Here is a 19214-nt window from a genome sequence, read left to right on the forward strand (position 1 = left end):
GAGTTTTTTGGGAAAGTGAGTTACGGCGGATACATACCCCTTCCCCAATTTTCAAAAACCACTTCTTCGTACTCACGGATTCGTTAACATGGATACATCCGGTGAGGATTCGAAGTCGAATATCCGCACCGTTAATTATCTCATCTATTTCATAGAATCAGAGAAAGTAAAAAAATCCAGGTACTTGATTAACTCTTATTAAAGAGAACAATTATGAACTTCTCATTTCACGGCTTCATTAATCAAGCACACCTTTTTAGAGTAGATGCTGTGTTGAGGGAATAAGGATTATTCTTGTATTCACTGGTGTTGTTTTGTGTTGAACTTGGAGGGAGATCACGTAAACCTAAGAAATGAATGGAGGTTAGTTGGGAAATTATTAATCTGAGTTTCGCCGCGCGCGCCCTTCCCACCCTCCATGACTCTAACTAGTTTATTGTCCAAGCGGTAGTGAAATAGCATAATACTGAAGTTAGCCCATGGCCGCCATGTTGTTGCGCGTCGTTGCCTTAACTCTCGCCAAAATGGAACATTTATCAAACAGAATTCAAACACTCTGTCTAAATATCTGTCGGTAACATCTGTTCTTGTTTTTGTTTGTTGAAATTTAAATAACTAGAGGATTGTGTTGCAGTGAACTATTGTTACCATCTGCCCTCCATTTAGTTCTCTATTTACCCGCTGAATTACTCTAGCGTAAACATTTTTCTAGCCGCAGCAACAAACTCCTTTAATTCATTCAGACTGGCAATTCATTAACACTTCAGTTTATCGCAGTAAAGTAAAAAATAAGTAATCGCCTATTTTTTCAGGCGGAGCTTAACGTCCAACTCCCAAATTAGGTGACGTAGGCGGAAGCTCATACTTTACTACAAACAATTTTTTTTCTAACAAATAAAAAGTAGTCATACGCGGGAATTCGAACTACGGATCTCCCACTTACAAAGCCACGCTCTTAAAACCACTAGACCAACATCCGCCCCCAGTTTATTACGTATGCTTTTTCTAAAATTCTTTGTTCATAAATTTTACTGGTAGAATAAAAGTAAAGAGACTTATCAGTAGTGTTGTTCAAGAGCTGTGAGCTATAAGGCCTTAAGGTTCGAACCTTGAGCGCTCGAGCTGTCAGGGCTCAGCGGGTGGCTCGAGTCAGAGAGCTTGAGCTGAAGCCTCACAGAGAGCTGGGTGAGCCTCTAAGGCTCGGCTCAAAAAGCTCAAGCTTTTTTTTTTTTTTTTATGAAGCATTTTATTTGTACTATTAATAAATTCATTTCTTAAAATAAAATCAAGTTATAACAGCTAATGAATTTTTCAAAAATATTTTTGTATAAATGAATACAATAATTTCTAAAATGTTCCTTGTTCATTGATTACTCGTCATTCCTTAAGAATTTTAAAAGGCTTGCACTTGGTGAGCCTTCAACTCCAGGTTTATAAGCCTCCAACTTGAGCTTCACGGCTCGAGCTCTGAAGGCTCAACCGAGTCGAAGCTCGACTCGGTTGAGCCATTCAGCTCGGACCTCAACTGAACAACACTACTTATCAGTGTATAATATCTAAGAAGTTTAAGATGGATACATTTTGATGAGATCTCAAAATTCGAATATCATCTTCACGTTAATTATCTTCTATTTGATAGAGTTCAGTTCAAGATATCTCAGTAATCTCAAGATTCTGAGGCTTATATCCTTTTCCAGTTTATAGGTAAATTGCACTTAGTGGGAGTAGTAGTGGACTTCCCTCCTCTAGTAGTAAGTAAAGTAATCGCCTACTTTTTCAGGCGGGGCTTAACGTCCACCTACCAATTACCACCTAGGTGTCGTGGACGGAGGCGACTAGCAAACATACTTTACTGTAAAGTTCTTTTATTAACCATTAAATAAAATCCAAGGCCTAAGACCGGGAAATCGAACCCAGTACCACAATACATATTAGCTTCGCAGGTCTCGCCTCTAACCGCTCGGCTACCGTGGCGCCCTCCTCCAGTATCTGCAGGTGTTTTCGCATTCTTAGCCCCAGCTTCTTGATCTTGAGCACTTTAAGCCGATAATTCCAGAGATTTCTAGGGAAAATTCTAGGGATCGGCGCATCTTGGGGAAGTGGTCCACAATATTGGAGACAAGCCGAGGACTAACCCTAGGCTATGTACCCATTCCTATTCTTATACCTTTTTTTTTACTGGATAAACAGATCTTAAAACATCTCTTTATAATAGAACTGAGTGAACAGAAGGAGAAGAAAACAGTTTCTTATGTGTCGCTCTGTTTACGTTGCCGGATCTTTGGAACTTTCAAGGTTAGAGGTCGGCACTATTAGCCTCATTTGGCTGTGCCTCAGATTGTTAGGTGCCTTAGGTTATCCTTAAGGATTAAAGGCGATGGGGGATGCAAACTTTGACGTCATCTCAATATTTACACCAAGAATTTAGAATGCAAACAAGTACATAAATTAAACTTCAAAAATAGATATATAAATTTAAAAAAAAAGAAACAGATTTATTGCAATAATGTCCGTGTTAAAAATAGAATCTAGGATATATTTTTTATCTATCAGTTATCAGAGAACAACAACAGCGCCATTTTAAACAAATTATGACTAAAGTTAATTGAAATAAGAGATGATATGTGACAGTTTGGTATTTGTTTTCTGCAGCAAAATAATTCTCTTTAGCTAAGTAGTTTGTAGTTGTAGTTGTAGTTTGGAAAATATAACCTTGTTTACTGCTGGTTGCGGCAGGTTGGACTTGGGAAGTTCTTTTTTAAGTTTACATACACGGGCTGAGCGGCGGGGTAACGGGCTGAACAGTTTTACTCGTTACAAAATGTTAGTTAGTGCTGTAAACACTACTTTATTACACTGTTCTTGTTTGATGTTTAATGGCTAATTAGTTGCAGGAGTGGTGCATTTTTCTTATTCTTTAGTCTTAAAATAAATTTATTGTGAACATATGCTATACTGCTCTCTTGATAAGAGTAGATCGTGAGGCTATCTTCTCTTCAATCTTCTCGGAGGATTACCTGGTAAAGCGGAAGAGGATAGATGTGTTCGATTAAAGGATTAGGATGAGCTGCTGTTAAGGAATGAAATTGGAGAAAACGAGTTTCTGCTAGTACATTGACGGAAGGGATTTTATTAAGGTTGTTTATGGCCTATAAGGTTAGATACACAAAACAGGAGCATTAAGAATTTTCCCAAGTATTTTTGATGTTGCATTATTTCTACAACAGTTTTCTTGAAGCTGATAAATGTATAAACTCTTGATGGTTTAGAAAAAAAAATGCTCGTGAAATAGTAAACAAGCTATTTATCGTGAAAAACTTGCTTTAAAAAAAGTTTTTATTTTTCAGCAGATAGCGAGCCATGTTTTTCCAAACTTCCCGTTATTTTTCTCTCCCTCTCTCTCCCCTAGTTTTTTATTTTTTCAGGAAATTGTTTTTTCAATATATATATACGAGAATATACACGAATAGCCACGAAGTTGTTGGTGAAAACTTGTAAACAACACATAATTTTCCCCTTATACCCTACATCATCAGAATAATAGAGGAAAAGTGTTCCCACATCAATCTCTTGTACATGACAGGAACATCGGGGTAACTGGAATATCGTTGAACATCCAGATAAACTTTTTTATACTAAAAAAAAGAGGGGGTATCCCCTTTTTTAGGTGAATAAAGATTTTTTGAAGTGTTTTATCAATTACGATATACACTGGATTCCCAAGCGGATATTCTTCAGGTTATATACCTATCCTTGAAATATCTCTTTTGAGAGATTCCAGATATTCCCCCTCAAAAAAGTGGTTTTTACAATTTGATTGGTGCGCGAGCGCTTGTATACTCGTACATTTATACGAAAAAAGTCCGATTCGTAAAACTAATTTTTTTTATTAACATTATCTATTATAAGGTATACTCTTTCAGAGAGGAAAACCATCAGAAAAGTGTAAAAATCCATTCTGCAAAATGGTTCTTCCGGTTGTGGATTTTTCACCAACGTTTCAACGCTCATCAGTTATGTTTTGCACCGGATATATTTTTAAATAAGGAATCAGTGAAAATTTGGCATAAAAACGAACTTAATACTTGGCAAGTTAGGACTTTCAACTTTATTAAAGAACGGTACTTTTCTCTTTGCTCATTAATCCAGCGAGCTTTGGCTTTATTTTTACTTAATTCTTGTCTTCTTCTTCTTTTTTGTATTAAAGTAGCTTCTTTTAAATTATTTTTTAGCTTTTCTCCAGCCTAGATTATTTTGCAGGTAAAGAACCTGAAAATAATATGTTCTTAATTAATGAATCTTTATTCACCGCTTTGCTTCACTCCTTATTAAATATAATGAAATATACGCGTACAGTAACCTCAGAGAATTTGAAAGCTTTTTTTTTTAAAAAAAAAGATAGAAATGAAATATCAGCTCAAGAAGAAAATGTAGCTAATGAAAATCGTCTAGAAGAACTAGAATTTATTAAAAAGAAATAAAAAGTTGGAGTGGAGGACGAATGACTTTCCAAGAGAGGATGCTGTGGAGGAGGTTATAAAGAAATGGTCAGTTCCCCGGAGAAATAAGGACAATAGTTGGAGTTAGTACGGACGTGATGAGAAGATATAGAATGTTATTAAGTCCATCTTGTAAGGGTGGTGTCTGCCATATCGGAGGCCTTATTGAAGGTTGTCTGGTGGTTGAACTTCTCGAGTTCTGGTGAAGAAGAAAGAAAAGAAAGAGGAAGTAAGAAGCTCCGCTGGCACCTCCAAAACCTTATCCGGACATTAGAATCTTGCCAATCCTAGTAAATATTGTTAAAACTATAGAGGTGTTCAGAAAGATATAAGAAGTAGAAAAATCTAAGGCCAGGCAACTGGATTCGAACCCGTGATATTTGCATGGGGGAATTCAGCGCTCTTACCATTGAGTTGAATGAATACCTTCCCTTATTTGTTCATTTTATTGTATGCATAAGTAAAGGTAAGTCTATTATTTTGAAAGACATCTCTGGATGATCTGCATTTAGTGGGTTACACAATGCATTTTAAAATTAAACTATTATTTTATGGATTTAAGATGGTGGTGAAGAATTCCGGATTAAAGAGGATTTAAGTTTTGTAGGCACAATTCTAAATGGATAAATATGGAATTGAAAAGTATTCTGGAGTTTTCTTAATCATAAAGGGCTTTAATAATAATGAACATATTAAATGAAATAAATGTGTTGATTTCTGAAGAGCGTGTACAGGAAATTTTGCCAAGGTAAAATATACTTCCTGCTGAACTTCACAGTCAGCTGATTAAGAAAGATGAAATGAAGTGTAATATGTTCATTTCGCTTTACATTCAAAATAAAACCGATCAAAGAGGCTTATGCAATTTTTAATCTATCTCTGCAGTTGAAACAATAACTTAGTGGCTGTTACACCCAAACATTTTGTGGAGACTACATGGGGAATAGGCATCACGGTAGCCGAGCGGTTAAGAGGCGAGACCCGCAATGCTAGGATGTATTGTTGGTTAGTGGGTTCCATTCCCCGGTCTTTAGGCCTTGGATTTTTATTTAATGGTTAATAAAAGAAATTTACAGTAAAGTATGTTTGCGCTAGTCGCCTCCGTCCACGACACCTAATTTGGTAGTTAGACGTTAAGCCCCCCCTGAAAAAATAGGCAATTATTTTACTTACTTAGGGAATAGAAATCTCTGATCTAAGTTAATTTTCAGAAAGAATTGTTAACATTTATGGTACTTTCAACAATCATTGCTTTTGTTTTGGTAACTTTTTATTTAGCCTACGCTCTAATGGAGCACATTTTGGAATTAACTTTTGTTATTTAAATAACTTGCTCTAATTCAGACAGCGGATATTTAGAGAGACAGAGAGGGGCAAAGAGACTGGAGTAGAGTAACGCCTGTTATTTCAAGTGAGTTTTACATTCATCAACCAGATTAGAAATTGCGGACGCTAACAGCTAAACATTTGTCAAAATAACAATTTAAATAAAACAAAGGTCAAGACTAGAATTCGAACCCAATACTGTATTTATTATAGAAGTTACCGAAGATATTGGATCAAGAAGTGAGAAAATTAAATATTCCTAAAGAAGAGATATATTGAGAATAATAATAAAGAAAAACTCTATTGCTGAACTGGTGAAAAGCAGGGAGTGCCGCATTGGTTTGGGCATGTAAAACGAATGAAGAATGCCGAACGAAAAGAACATGGATAAGTGAGGTCTATAAAAGAATATGGCTGAATAAGGATTCAGAGAAGAAGAGGTCCTCAGCCAGAGAGAGAGAGAGAGAGAGAAATGGAAAAGGCAATACTTGTGTTAAGCGTCAAGCTTTCTATTCAAGTTAGAAGGGTCAGATAACCACTTTTCTGAAGAGACAGAGCAAAATAAAAAATTCTTCTTTACATTGTACTGTAAAACCATACATCATACTGAAATGACACATTAGAAAGGGCGCCTTACCCCCACTTCTCTCCAAAGGATATTTACTAAAAATGAAAAATAAATTATTACAATAAAAGTTATATATAGCTTTGTGCGTACCATTTTTACATAAGAGGAAATGTTAGGGTCATTTCTTACAAAATCTTTTTTTTACTAAGAGTGTACTTTGAGATACAATGAGAAGGTAAGAAAAAAGTCCACCCAGCTCCAGAAGTGCCCTTATCCAATTGCCTTGGAGAAAAATGTTACAGAAAAAACTGGTAGCTCTACATATGTGCAATGAGGGGTGCCAAGTTTCGAAACTATACTGTAAAGAATAGTTCCTTACTTTTCCTCAAGGTTTCTTCTAATCTGTAAGCGAAGATTGAAGGAAAATAATTCTAGTTACTTTCAAGAAAATTTGGAAAATTATCTGTGAATGTAAGATTTTAATTAAATCTAAGTAACATTGTTCCAGACACGCTTGGTATTCCTGCAATTTAGATTAATCTTCTAAATTTTAATGGAAAGATTTTAATAACCTTTTTTCTTTTCCTTAATAAATATATAATTTTCTATAATAAGAATGTTAAATGTGCGCTCATTTCTTTCTACGTATCTTTAAAAAAAAAATCACTAGATTTCTGTGATGGACCCCAGCTCATTCTATCTGCCATGTGGATTACATTAGTCCTCCTCCTATACGAGGTGTGTTCAAAAAGTAACGGGAATTTTTAAATTTCGCGGGTTTGGAGAGTCTGATTGTAAAATTTTTTTTTTTATTATGTTGGTACACATGCCCCTGAAGTACGATAAAATTTTCAGTAATATTCATTGTTTACTTCTTAAGTGGCAGCCGTTAAGGTTAGACGTGTTTTTCGAGCTTGGCGATTTTTGTTTGTTAAAAAAAATGGATCAAAGAATTTGTATTAAATTTTGCGTAAAAAATGAAATAAAGTGTAATAAAGTGTGTGAAATGTTAATAAAGGCATATGGTGAGTCTGCTATGAGTAAAACAAGGATTTACGAGTGGTATAAGCGTTTCCAAGATGGCCGCGAAAACGTTGAAGATGACGAACGACCTGGACGTCCAAGCACATCAACAACCGATGAAAACGTGAAAAAAGTGAAAGAAATGGTTATGAACGATCGCCGAATCACAATCAGAGAAGTCGCTGATGATGTTGCCATATCAATTGGCTCATGCCATGAAATTTTTTCGGATGTTTTGGGTATGAAACGTGTGGCAGCAAAATTTGTTCCAAAATTGTTGAATTTCGAACAAAAACAGCGGAGAATGGAAGTTGCTCAAGAGTCACTCAATGAAGTCGACAACGATGCGGATCTACTGAAACGTGTTATAACAGGTGACGAAACATGGGTTTACGGATATGATGTCGAAACTAAGGCTCAATCGTCCCAGTGGAGGCATTCTGGATCGCCAAGACCGAAAAAGGCTCGACAAGTGCGGTTGAATGTGAAGGTTATGCTCACTGTGTTCTTCGATTTTAATGGCATAGTGCATCATGAATTCTTGCCACAAGGTCAAACAATCAATAAGGAGTACTACCTACAAGTTCAACGCCGTTTGCGTGAAGCAATCCGAAAAAAACGCCCGGATTTGTGGCAAAACAATTCATGGATTTTGCACCACGATAATGCACCTGCTCACACTTCATTGCTTGTTCGTGAATTTTTGGCCAAAAACAAAACTTTAACGATGTCCCAGCCTCCATATTCGCCAGACATGGCTCCATTGACTTTTTTCTATTTCCAAACATAAAGAGAACATTAAAAGGCCGTCGTTTTACAAGCATAGATGACATTAAAAGCGAATCGCTGAAAGAGCTGAAAGCTATCACAAAGATCGAGTTTCAGAAGTGTTTCGAGGATTGGAAAAAGCGCTGGCACAAGTGTATTGTATGCGAAGGGGACTACTTTGAAGGCGACAATATTAATGTAGATGAATAAATAAATATTTTTTTCAAAAAACGAAAATTCCCGTTACTTTTTGAACACACCTCGTATGCAGCAAAAATTGTGGTTTTTATTCATTGAAGAATTAATAAAGCTTCTTAATTTCAAAGATGGGAGTAAAAGAAACATTTTCTTTTGATGAAGCTTTTACTCTGTTATCCGTGACCGCATTACTTGATTACTTGGATCTTCATCTTTCATTGGTTTAATGCTTTGAATTCATGCCCTTTATTGTGAGTTGTACGTATACAATGAGGGACGTATACAAAAATTTTGGATGCTGGTAAGGTATCTTTTATCTCAATCAAAGAGGAGTGAATGCAGTGAAAAAGTCTTTTGTAGAAGTAAAAACATTTTGATAAAGATATGCTTCCGGTGATCGCTTTGGTCAGATTCCTTGATCGATATCGAACGAGTAGATCGATTTTTTTTTTTTTTAATAAAGTATTAGTTTTCACATACACATCATTTTTTCTTTAAAAAGAATTCAACACGATCGTAAAAATAATCGCTCGATAGAAAGGCACCTTAAAAATGCTAATCGATGAATGCAATTAAAATTTCTGTGCTAAAAAAAAAAAAAGATATTAAAAGTACATTAAAGATATGATGGCCACCAAAGTGCATGTTGTTATAAAACATGTAAATTTCAAATTAATTGGATTCATTTGGTTGAACATTCAACCAAACTTATTGAGAGCTTTGAATCGTGTTAAGTAGTGTAGGGGAATGTAAGCTTTAAAATGGATTTAGTAAATTACACTGGGGATTTCATCCATTTAAATTTTATTACTAATGATGGGTATGAGAGAAGAATTAACGAACGTTGAGTTTGAGAGAAATATTTACTATTCAATGCGCTTAGTTTTAACGTTTCTTCAATTAATAGATTCCATTCCTATAAGGAGTGAACTTCTTTCTGGAAGGTGTCTAATTAGGGCTGCTAAGTATCACCTCTTCATTTGACCCAAAACATCTCCCATCTTTTTAGGTTTGGAGAGGTGGAAATCAGAGAATCAGAATTCATACCTCAAATTCCGCAATTACCCATTACCAAACCATGAACAGTATGAAAAGCTGTATAAAGAAAAAGCGACATAGAAAATGTGTGTCTCCATTCATTGAAGTATATCATGGAAATTCGCTTTTTCTTAAAAAAGTTTTCCATGATTCTGCATAATGATGACCTCTGTTGGAGTTCTGATTAAAAACCCTAAACATGGTCAGATATTCATTTAGATTTTTTTTTTTATTTATTTTTTATGTTTCCGCAAACAGGACAATTGGATATGCAAATTCGTGACTGGTCTCTGGCAGTACTGCATCGTGGCAAACTACTCGTGGATCCTCATGGAAGGACTTTACCTGCACAATCTAATATTCCTTGCTCTCTTCTCGGACACCAGTGCTATCACGGTCTATGTTCTACTTGGATGGGGTAAGTTTATTTTGTTTGTCATGTACCTTCTTTTAAAAAAATAAGAAGGCCGTCCTGATATTTTTATTTTCTCTATTCAACAAAAAAAAGATTATTTCGAACGAATTTTCCACAAATTTTAAACCCCTAAACCCCCTAAGTTCGGCTCCGAGTTGTTGGTGCCCGAACATTAAGTATCGTTTTAAAGCATTAATGCTCTCGATTCTTCAAAAGATAAAATGGAATTTCGTCAGCGATTGAGTGCTCACTCATTCAGGTCTTGATTTTATTATTATTATTTTAGAAATATGCGAAAACGTTCATCTGAGCGAAAAGTGCACGACACAAACGAGGCAAAAGTCTGTCTACTCAAAATTATCGAAGACAAATTATTGCACGAATGGTATTTTAATTCGATAATTTCACAAACACTCCAAATGATTGAAGTAAGGAAATGAATTTATTAAATTGACAATGACAAATCGATAATTTTCGATATAGAAATAATTTATTTTATGAATTCTAATTATTATTATTATTTTTTTTTCTTGGGCCATCGACAACTTGGACATTAGCGCCGATTCTAATTATTATTTTTTTAATAATTAAAATATTTAAATTTTCAGTAAATTACTTCATAAGTTACAGGTGATATGATGGCAATAACCTGACGTACGATACTATCAGCTGATTGACTGGTAGTGATGTATCATCGCGCTAATATAGTATGGAACTGTACGGTCGCCGTAATAAGCACCTGATTGATTGAAATCATTGAACTTATGCAAGATGATTGGTTATTGAGTTTTAGTGAATAAAATTATCAACTTTATGTTCTACTTGTTCTTCAGGATTGCCACTGTTGTTCGTGGTACCGTGGGTTATAGTGAGAGCTGTTTATGAAAACACCCTGTGCTGGACAGTGAACAACAATCCCTATTATTTCTGGATTATTAGGGCACCGATTGCTTCATCAGTAGTGGTAAGTTTTTACTACAGATTATTAGTATAATTTTTTTTTTTTAATCATACAAGTAGGGAAAAATATTTTTAATTGTTCAGGAACTTACGATTTCCAGCTATAAAATATTATTAGTAACTACATTAAAGAATATGTTGTCTAGGTTATTCTAAGTAGTGGTTGATTAAAGGATTTGTCTTGAAATTGCTTAATCGCAGTACTTCCACTCGCTAGGATTAAGAGAATGTTGAAACTAATATCGTGATGTTCAAGGTGTCACTATACTCTGATTTTGTACGATCTGATCTGATTAGTTGGCATCACACTTACTCCTTCCTGAGAACCTACCCAAAAATACAATATCTTTAGAGGGAAAAAGAAGTTTCAAATTAAAATGATTGGCATTCATTTAAATTGAAGAATTCGTTCGACCAATTTTCTAGTTTTGATAAATCGATTCAAGTAAAGTTGTTTTTCCGATTGACGCCAAGATTTCGTCGCCTAAGACTATAGTTGCTTAATCCTAAAGCATTATGTAGGCATTAAGGTAAAAAGAAGACTTCTAAATTTGACTGTGGCTCTTGAATGATGATGACTCCAGTCCTTCAGCACGGCTTGCGTTAAAAATGGAAGTGAGCCTTGTCAATGCGCTTAGTTTTAACGTTTCTCCAATTAATAGATTCTATCCCTATAAAGAATGAACTTCTGGAAGGTGTCTAATTAGGGCTGCTAAGTATCACCTCTTCATTTGACCCAAAACATCTCCCATCTTTTTAGGTTTGGAGAGGTGGAAATCAGAGTATCAGAATTCATACCTCAAATTCCGCAATTACCAATTACCAAACCATGAGCAGTATGAAAAGCTACATAGAAAATGTGTCTCCATTCATTGAAGTACATCATGGAAATTCGCTTTTTCCTAAAAAAAAAAAAGTTTTCCATGATTCTGCATAATGATGACCTCTGTTGGAGTTCTGATTAAAAACCCTAAACATGGTCAGATATTCATTTAGATTTTAAAACAAAAACTAAGAAATTGTAACGCAAAATCTCTACACATACTGATGAATTGACTTCTGATTTTGTATGCAAAGCCGAGGAATTAAGTAAACCAGCATGCTACAGACGGACAAAAGCTAAATGATGTTAATTTTGCTACTATAAATACCCCAATCACAATATATAATACAGAATATGTAAGCATCTCCATACTAATATTACATGGTACGATGTATTAACTTGATTCAAAGGATATAGTCCATTGAGCCTGTTTATTTGATTTAGTGTAACATATGTATGTACTTTACCATTAGTATGTTATACATATATGTGGATCATTGGATGCAAATACATGTCACTTTGTTTCGACAGAATGGCTGATTTCTCGATTACATCCATACGTCAAGTTTTTCTCTTCTAATCGTGATTTCGTGTTTTAACTCGGGGAGTCTCAGGTTAACACAAAATGAAGGTCTCTGGGTTGTACTTCAGTTTTGAGGGATATTACGATTGCCTACGATAATCGAAATATCCAATTTCCAGCGATATTTTGTAATCACAAAACAGATGTTAACGGTGTAAACACTTGACTTCCAAAATTTTACACAATTTTATTGCTAAATGAAAAGTTTAGTAGTGCTCCAAGATCTTGAAAAAACAAATGTTGAAGCAAAATCTGAAATAAAGTAATCAGAGTGCACCTGTTTATACTTTCATAGTGATTCATGATTTATTCATTGTTAACTTTAAATACGAAACAAGTGCTAATCTTAATTTAAGAAACAATCTATTAAAAAGCACGCACAGAAGAGCTACCTGCTGACAATGTTAATTCATTTACAAAGAAGAAATTTATTGGATATTAAAGTCAAGAGTTGATTGTTAAACATTATTTTTGTTGGCTTCTGTTAAATGTAAAGCACTACACTTTCATGTTCTCTTTTATTTTGGTCCAAACTGTATCTTAAAAATATTCAGATTGCTGCAATGTAATCTCGAAACTATTGCGCTGTAGAATAATGAATCACCAGTGATTAATGAATGTTAATTTTGGGTTAAAAAAAAAAAATGTTTACATATTAATTTATTATTCTCACTGTAATATATTGAATTGTGGTAACTAAAATGCCCAATGTTGCAATAACTAAAGAGATATATAGCGATAGTTTAATGTGGTTTGTTCAATTAATTTACTTACCCATGTTCCCTCACATACGTATTAATAGATTAGATATCCAAACATAATTTTATAAACAATTGTTGTTGTTATTAATGAGTCTTATGTTTGTTTTCAATGCTTTTCTTTTTTTCCTGTCGAAACTGGACGCGAAGGGATAAATAAAGGAATGTAGGTTAATTACAAAAATTATACTGCTAATTCAATATCCAGGCATTTCTAAGTTTATATATTTTGCTCAACCTATTGTTTATTTCGTCAGGTTTCTATGTGTTAGCTGAGTATAGGCCAATTTGCAGCCTAGCCTCTCATGACTACGGATAAATTCTATTTGATAAGTCCCAGGTGTGCACAGTTGTTTTTTTTTTCGATAGCTCTGAGTTTGTTATTTTTTACGGCGATCCACTAACGCTGCCAGCTTTGTTTTACGTGTTCTTTTCCATATAAGTATGTATATGTATACATATATAGGCAGGAATATCAAGATCCAACTTTATTCTCAAATTATAAAGAGAGTATTATAGTGTTGATGATCGATTGTTTTGAATAAATATGTTTTAAGGATAACAATCAGCTGATAGAATCTAAAGATAGGTTCTAATGTACGTAAAATTGATATTTTATTCAAAGACGTCAAAAACAAAAGCTTCATAGAGTTGAAAGAACCATTGGTCATCTATGATTTCATTTTAATCTTTCATAAAAAAAACTTGTGATGAAACGTAAACTGTGCCTCACAAACATATGTAAATCACTGATCCCTAACATGATTTTTTATTTTTTTATTTAAGAGTTGTGCAAATAGAGTAGTTGTGGAAGACTCTTTAGTTATGAACTGTCAAGAGAAGCGAAGGTTCCACTGTAGCAACTTCGCCTTTAACAAGGAATCCAAGTAAAGCAATTGATCGCTCAAACTTTTCAAGAATTGACTTTAATAGAAAAAAAATTTAGTCATCTGCACTTGTAACACACATTGAAGAGACGATTGCAAATGATTTAGAGATAAAAGGTGAAAGATAATGTAATAAAAAAGATCAGATAAGTGGAAATATGTTTGACAATAAAAGAAAGTAATTAATTTGTATGGAAAATAAGGTGCATATTCTGTTATGTTAGCTTAATAATATATTTTTTAATAGTTCATGCAACTGTAAAAATGCAACTTGATGTATTTTTTTTTTTTTTTCTTATAATACTCACTAATACTTAACACATTTTACCTTAAATTTTAATATATTAGTGTGTTTCCGCAAGATAAATATCAAGTGAGTATTCCTCAATTCTTGATGGTGACCACCGCTCTACCGGATTCTTTGTTAAAGGAGAAGATACCACAATGGAACTTTCGCTCTTCTTGATACTTATTATAAGAATTATCCACAACTACGCCATCACACAACTCTTAATGTGATTTACACAGACAATAGTACTACCTACATCTGTAAATGTAACCATCTCCATCATGAATACTATCCTGCCAAAAAAATCATGTTAAGGATCACGATTTCAAGCGATAAGATTTAACTATTGTTGATTCTCTGCTCTGATATTTGTATGCTGCATTTATTTTCTTAATTCTTAATTACCTTTTTGTATATTATTAATACTAACAGTCTTATTCATATCTGTTGCAGTTGAACTTTATACTCTTCATAAATATAGTAAGAGTGCTGATGTTGAAGTTAACTGTATCGATATCAGAAGAGAAAAAACGTTACAGGTACAGGTAGGATTAAGTGCATTCATGTGCAAACTAATTTACCTTTTCCATTATTACTATTAAAAAAAAAAATGCCATATTATGAAATTTCAATTTTTACAGCCCATCTTGGTCTTGGTTTCTTCGTTTTGCTTTCTCAGCTGTTTCCATCACAGTTCATTCTAATTCCAAGCTTGGCCTCCACCAATCCCAGCCAGCATTAACATTTTCTTCCCATTCTCCTTCTGAGCATCGCATTATTATCCTAACATTTAATCCGCGTAGACAGCCAAACACAGCCTCTACTCACTTTAATGAAGTCCGGTAGCTGAAATAGACGTATCAAATCCATATTAGAATCTTCTCCAGCTTTTTTTGTAGAACCATATATAAAGCCGAGGCAATCTTCTTTGCAAAAGAAAAACATTTTTTCCATCGGCCTTCTAATTAATTGGCCTTACCAGACACAAGTTTCCTCTTTACATGTTGACTAATCCCGAAAAAGTATCTCTGGCCACTCTCTTCGTGATCCCTTCGGCCACATAGTTATCTCTTCTAACGATGTTGCTGCTGGTAGATAAAGAAGTTTACTCTTCCATTATTATGACTTCCTGTATCAGAACACGACCTGGGTATTCTAATGACCCTCAATCCACAATTTTCTCTTATTTCAAACCATTTTCGAGGTCCTTTTTTCCAAACACATTTAATCCTAACTTAATGATGTCCACATTTTAAAAATCAATGGGATTTTAATTCAAAATCTGCATTTAATTGTAGATTATTGTTCATCTTTTTTTTCTGGTAACTCATCTATCCAAAGGGGAAAAAAAGTATTAAGAGTTTTGAATTTGTATTCATTTTTTGGCCAGGCTTTTAACCAAGGGGACTAGGCATATTCAGGGCTTATACTCTAATTTGTTTAACGATATAAACATGAATTAATGGTAGTATGTCTTCTGCTCTCACTGTTATTTAGGTATTATAATAAACTATCGAAATAGTCTGAACAGAAGCCATTTTTAATGTTAACTATGTAAAACAAATATTAGTATAAGCCTTGAAGATGAAGATGACCTAGTCCCTAAGTCGAAAGCTTGGCAAAAAATCAAATTGTAATCAAATTGGCAACAATCTTTTTTTTTATAGTATCTAATTAATACTGTACTTCTGAAATAGCACTTCAGAAGGTAGCGAAGGTTTAGTATAGCAACCAACAATCGAAAAGTGACCACAACTCCAGTATATTCGAAGTAAAATAACCATAACCTCGTACTGTGCTACTGCTGACAATAGTAGAGGATATTGGCAAGTGCTTACATTAAATTTCTCGGATGCTATAAAATAAAATTAGGGAATGAATAAAATCTCGTTGTTATCTTAAAATTAGAATTGCTGCTTGCATATTTTTGTTAGAGAACAGTGAACTGTTCCTACAAATAACACATTGCCCACTTAAACAGAGTATTTTGCTAACATCAATGTCTTGAAAGCTCTTCGGTTCTTCATTTTCTTTCATATTTCCCATATCACAAGAACACTTAATATTTTTTTTTTTCATTTTTCATGCAACTAAAAATAGTTAATAAGATTCTTAAGAGTAGTGTGGCGTACGAAAACAGTAAAGCTTGGAAATAGTTAACGGGTATTTTCCACTCGACCAGCTGTTCTTCATTTAGAATCCTTTTTAGCAAATTGTGAAAAATTCTGGGCCAAAGTTATCTTTGCTATTTTCGGTATACGTGCACTTAAGTGAGATTTCACAATAACTTCCTTTTTTTAGTACTTCCTCAAATCTAATTTTAGGTAAAATAAAAATATCTATTTGATTCATGGAGGATGGTTTTTAATGGTACTGATTCTTTGCTGGGAGGTTTTTCGCACTTCAAGTCATGTATTAAACTTATAAATACATTGGAAGAAAATATGCTGTAAAAATACTCTCAGATTTTCTCTTATTGCAGTTATCAATATTCGGTATATATATTACCGTCATGCATCACGTGATTCTAATCAGCTGTTTTGATATATATGTTAGTTATGATACCTAGAACACAAATCGCGTATGTCATGCGGTTTAACTCTACTAAATATGTAAATAGGCACCTATAACGTAAGTCTATTTTGACCAACTGTGGCACAGACGTATATACTCGTATAATCTTTAGGGCAATAGTTCTTCAAAATAAACTTACAACACTAAAAACTCAGGCACTACTGTAAGGGTAGTTAACATTATTTTGTTTGTGTTACCATAGTGACTCAGATTCAAAAGAAATGGCACGGATTTTTCTGGTTCTTCTAAGCGTTATTAAAATTAATAATTTAAACTTTCCAATATTGAACGTTTCTAATCACTCCAATCCAAAATCGCTCACACTAACATTAACGTATTTATGTTAACAATCAAACTACCACACTGACCAAATAATCCCATTTGTCCTTTATAATAGCATTAGCTCCATCTTGTTACTTCAGATTTAATTGCAAATGGGCCCTATTACAACATCCCAGTCATACACAATCTGTTCCATAGTAACCTTCCTTCGAATCCTTTCCGCCGCCTGGAGTGCCTGAAGGTGTTACGGTAGCCGAGTCCCAGAAAACTAAGAAGTATTTGTGGTGCTGAGTTCGATACCGGTCTCTACTACCAACTACTAAATTAGGTGTTGTGAGCAGTGGCGACTAGCAAACATACTTCATTAAGAAATATCTCAGTTTAGATCGTGAAACCAATCCACTAAAACAGCATTTTCCAACCTGAGGAACGCGTATTACGCGTACAGGTGGTACGCGAAAAATAATCAAAATGGCAAACATAAAAAATTATTTCCATACCAAAATGTAGAGAAAAGTAAACTGTATAGGTGGTATAAATGGCAATGTTCTAATCATTATAGTTCGTGAGATGTTTATAATAAAATTTTTGTACGTTTTCTAATTCGTTCGAATTTCAAACGTATATATTTCTTTTCGTACTTAACCGATTTTAATGAATTTTTCACCAAATTGTAGGGAAAAGAAAGGAGTATAGGTGTTACAAGCAGCAATGTTCCAGTGATAATAGTTAACGAGATATTGAAGGTTAAATTTTGGATGTTTTCAATTTAGATCATATTTCAAAAGATTATATCTCTTTTCCTACTTATCAGATTTCAATGATTTCTTTACCAAAATGTAGAGAAAAGTAAACTGTATAGGTGGTATAAATGGCAATGTTTTTGTGATAACATTTCATGAGATTTTTAAGATTAAATTTCTGACGTTTTCGAATCCGTTTCGATTTCGGTGAAATTTCAAATGTTTATAACTTTTTTCGTACCTATTAGATATCAATGATTTCTTTAACGAAATTTACTGATACAAATTGCAATGTTCTAGAGCAGCGTTTCCCAACCTGTGGTACGTAGGTGGCTGGTTGGTAGTCCGCGAAAAATAATCAATGGCGGCCTAAAAAATTAAATCATAAAGATATCATAGAAACGTTTTTGCTTATTATTCATAAAAAAAAAAATTTAATTAATAAATTAATTTATAGTAAAGTTGTTAATATGTATGGATAATAATAAGGTTAGTCTGTTTTAAGATATACGAGTAAATCGAGAAAATATAATGCATATTTTAACAAGATCAAAATTGTCTTTCATGGTGTATTTTCCAAAACCCGAAAACACAATTGATAATTGGATTTCACACCCCTTCTGTAAAGAAAATTTAGGAGAAGCTGCATCATTATTAATAAAAGATAAGGAAAATTTAGTAGAATTATCATGTGACAGAACTTACAATGATAATCATGAAAAGATCTGCTTAAAGAGACTGATTGTAATGAGTAAGCTCTATCCAAGCAACTATAAATTTCACTGGTACTTACAGGTAGTTGAATGCTTATAAGATATTAATTTAGAAGATTTGGGCTCAAATATAATAAACCTAAAGAAGAACTTTGTGAATTAATGAATAATTTTGAAGAGAAAAATATGTACGCAATTTTTAATTTTTTAAAAAACATTTTAAAACTAAGATCTTACACTTTACAAAGTTTATAAAGGGAACATGAACTTGAACTCCTTTGTAACAGATACATTTGTATTTCTATAGAAAATAAAGATGATAATAATAATAAAATAACACATTCGGAATAACAAATTTCAGGAAGTACAATAATTTTTACGACGTGGTGTACAATTTAGCATGATGTACTACCATGTGATACGCGAGCCAAAAAAGGTTGGAAAACGCTGCACTAAACCAACAGTACATCTTAGCTTTGCGGGCCTCGCCTCTAACCTCTTGGATATCGTAGCGCCCTTACAAATGAATTTATATATCGTGCTTTTTTTTTGTAGCATTTGACACATTTAGAATATTCTAATTACCACATTCGCTGAGACATGATGAGAGACGCCAGCCATTGGCTATTGGTAAATGTTAAATTTTTTTTTAAGCGAATAGGAGTCTTATTCCACCCCTTCTAGATTGGACACGATAAAATAACTAAACTTCTTTAGAAAACTAGAATGTAGCAATATGTAAGCACCGTTTATTCTCCTTGCATGAG

At 33.8% G+C, this 19214-nt stretch overlaps 1 protein-coding gene across 8 annotated transcripts in view; it reads left to right on the forward strand.

Annotated features, from left to right (window-relative positions):
* The window catches only part of LOC141451748 (secretin receptor-like), a 169691-nt gene that overhangs the window by 134560 nt on the left and 15917 nt on the right, over positions 1-19214 (forward strand). For 7 of the 8 annotated variants that reach the window (XM_074123381.1, XM_074123379.1, XM_074123383.1 and 4 more), the window contains 3 exons: positions 9679-9838; positions 10669-10799; positions 14589-14680. In XM_074123381.1, the coding sequence (XP_073979482.1) occupies positions 9679-9838; positions 10669-10799; positions 14589-14680 (383 nt within the window). The remainder of the gene's footprint in view (positions 1-9678; positions 9839-10668; positions 10800-14588; positions 14681-19214) is intronic. The other variant, XM_074123382.1, reaches the window with a different exon arrangement.

Source organism: Rhodnius prolixus, unplaced genomic scaffold (assembly GCF_049639745.1).
Source record: "Rhodnius prolixus isolate KJV_2025 unplaced genomic scaffold, Rpr scaffold_14, whole genome shotgun sequence".
NCBI classification, from domain to species: domain Eukaryota; kingdom Metazoa; phylum Arthropoda; class Insecta; order Hemiptera; family Reduviidae; genus Rhodnius; species Rhodnius prolixus.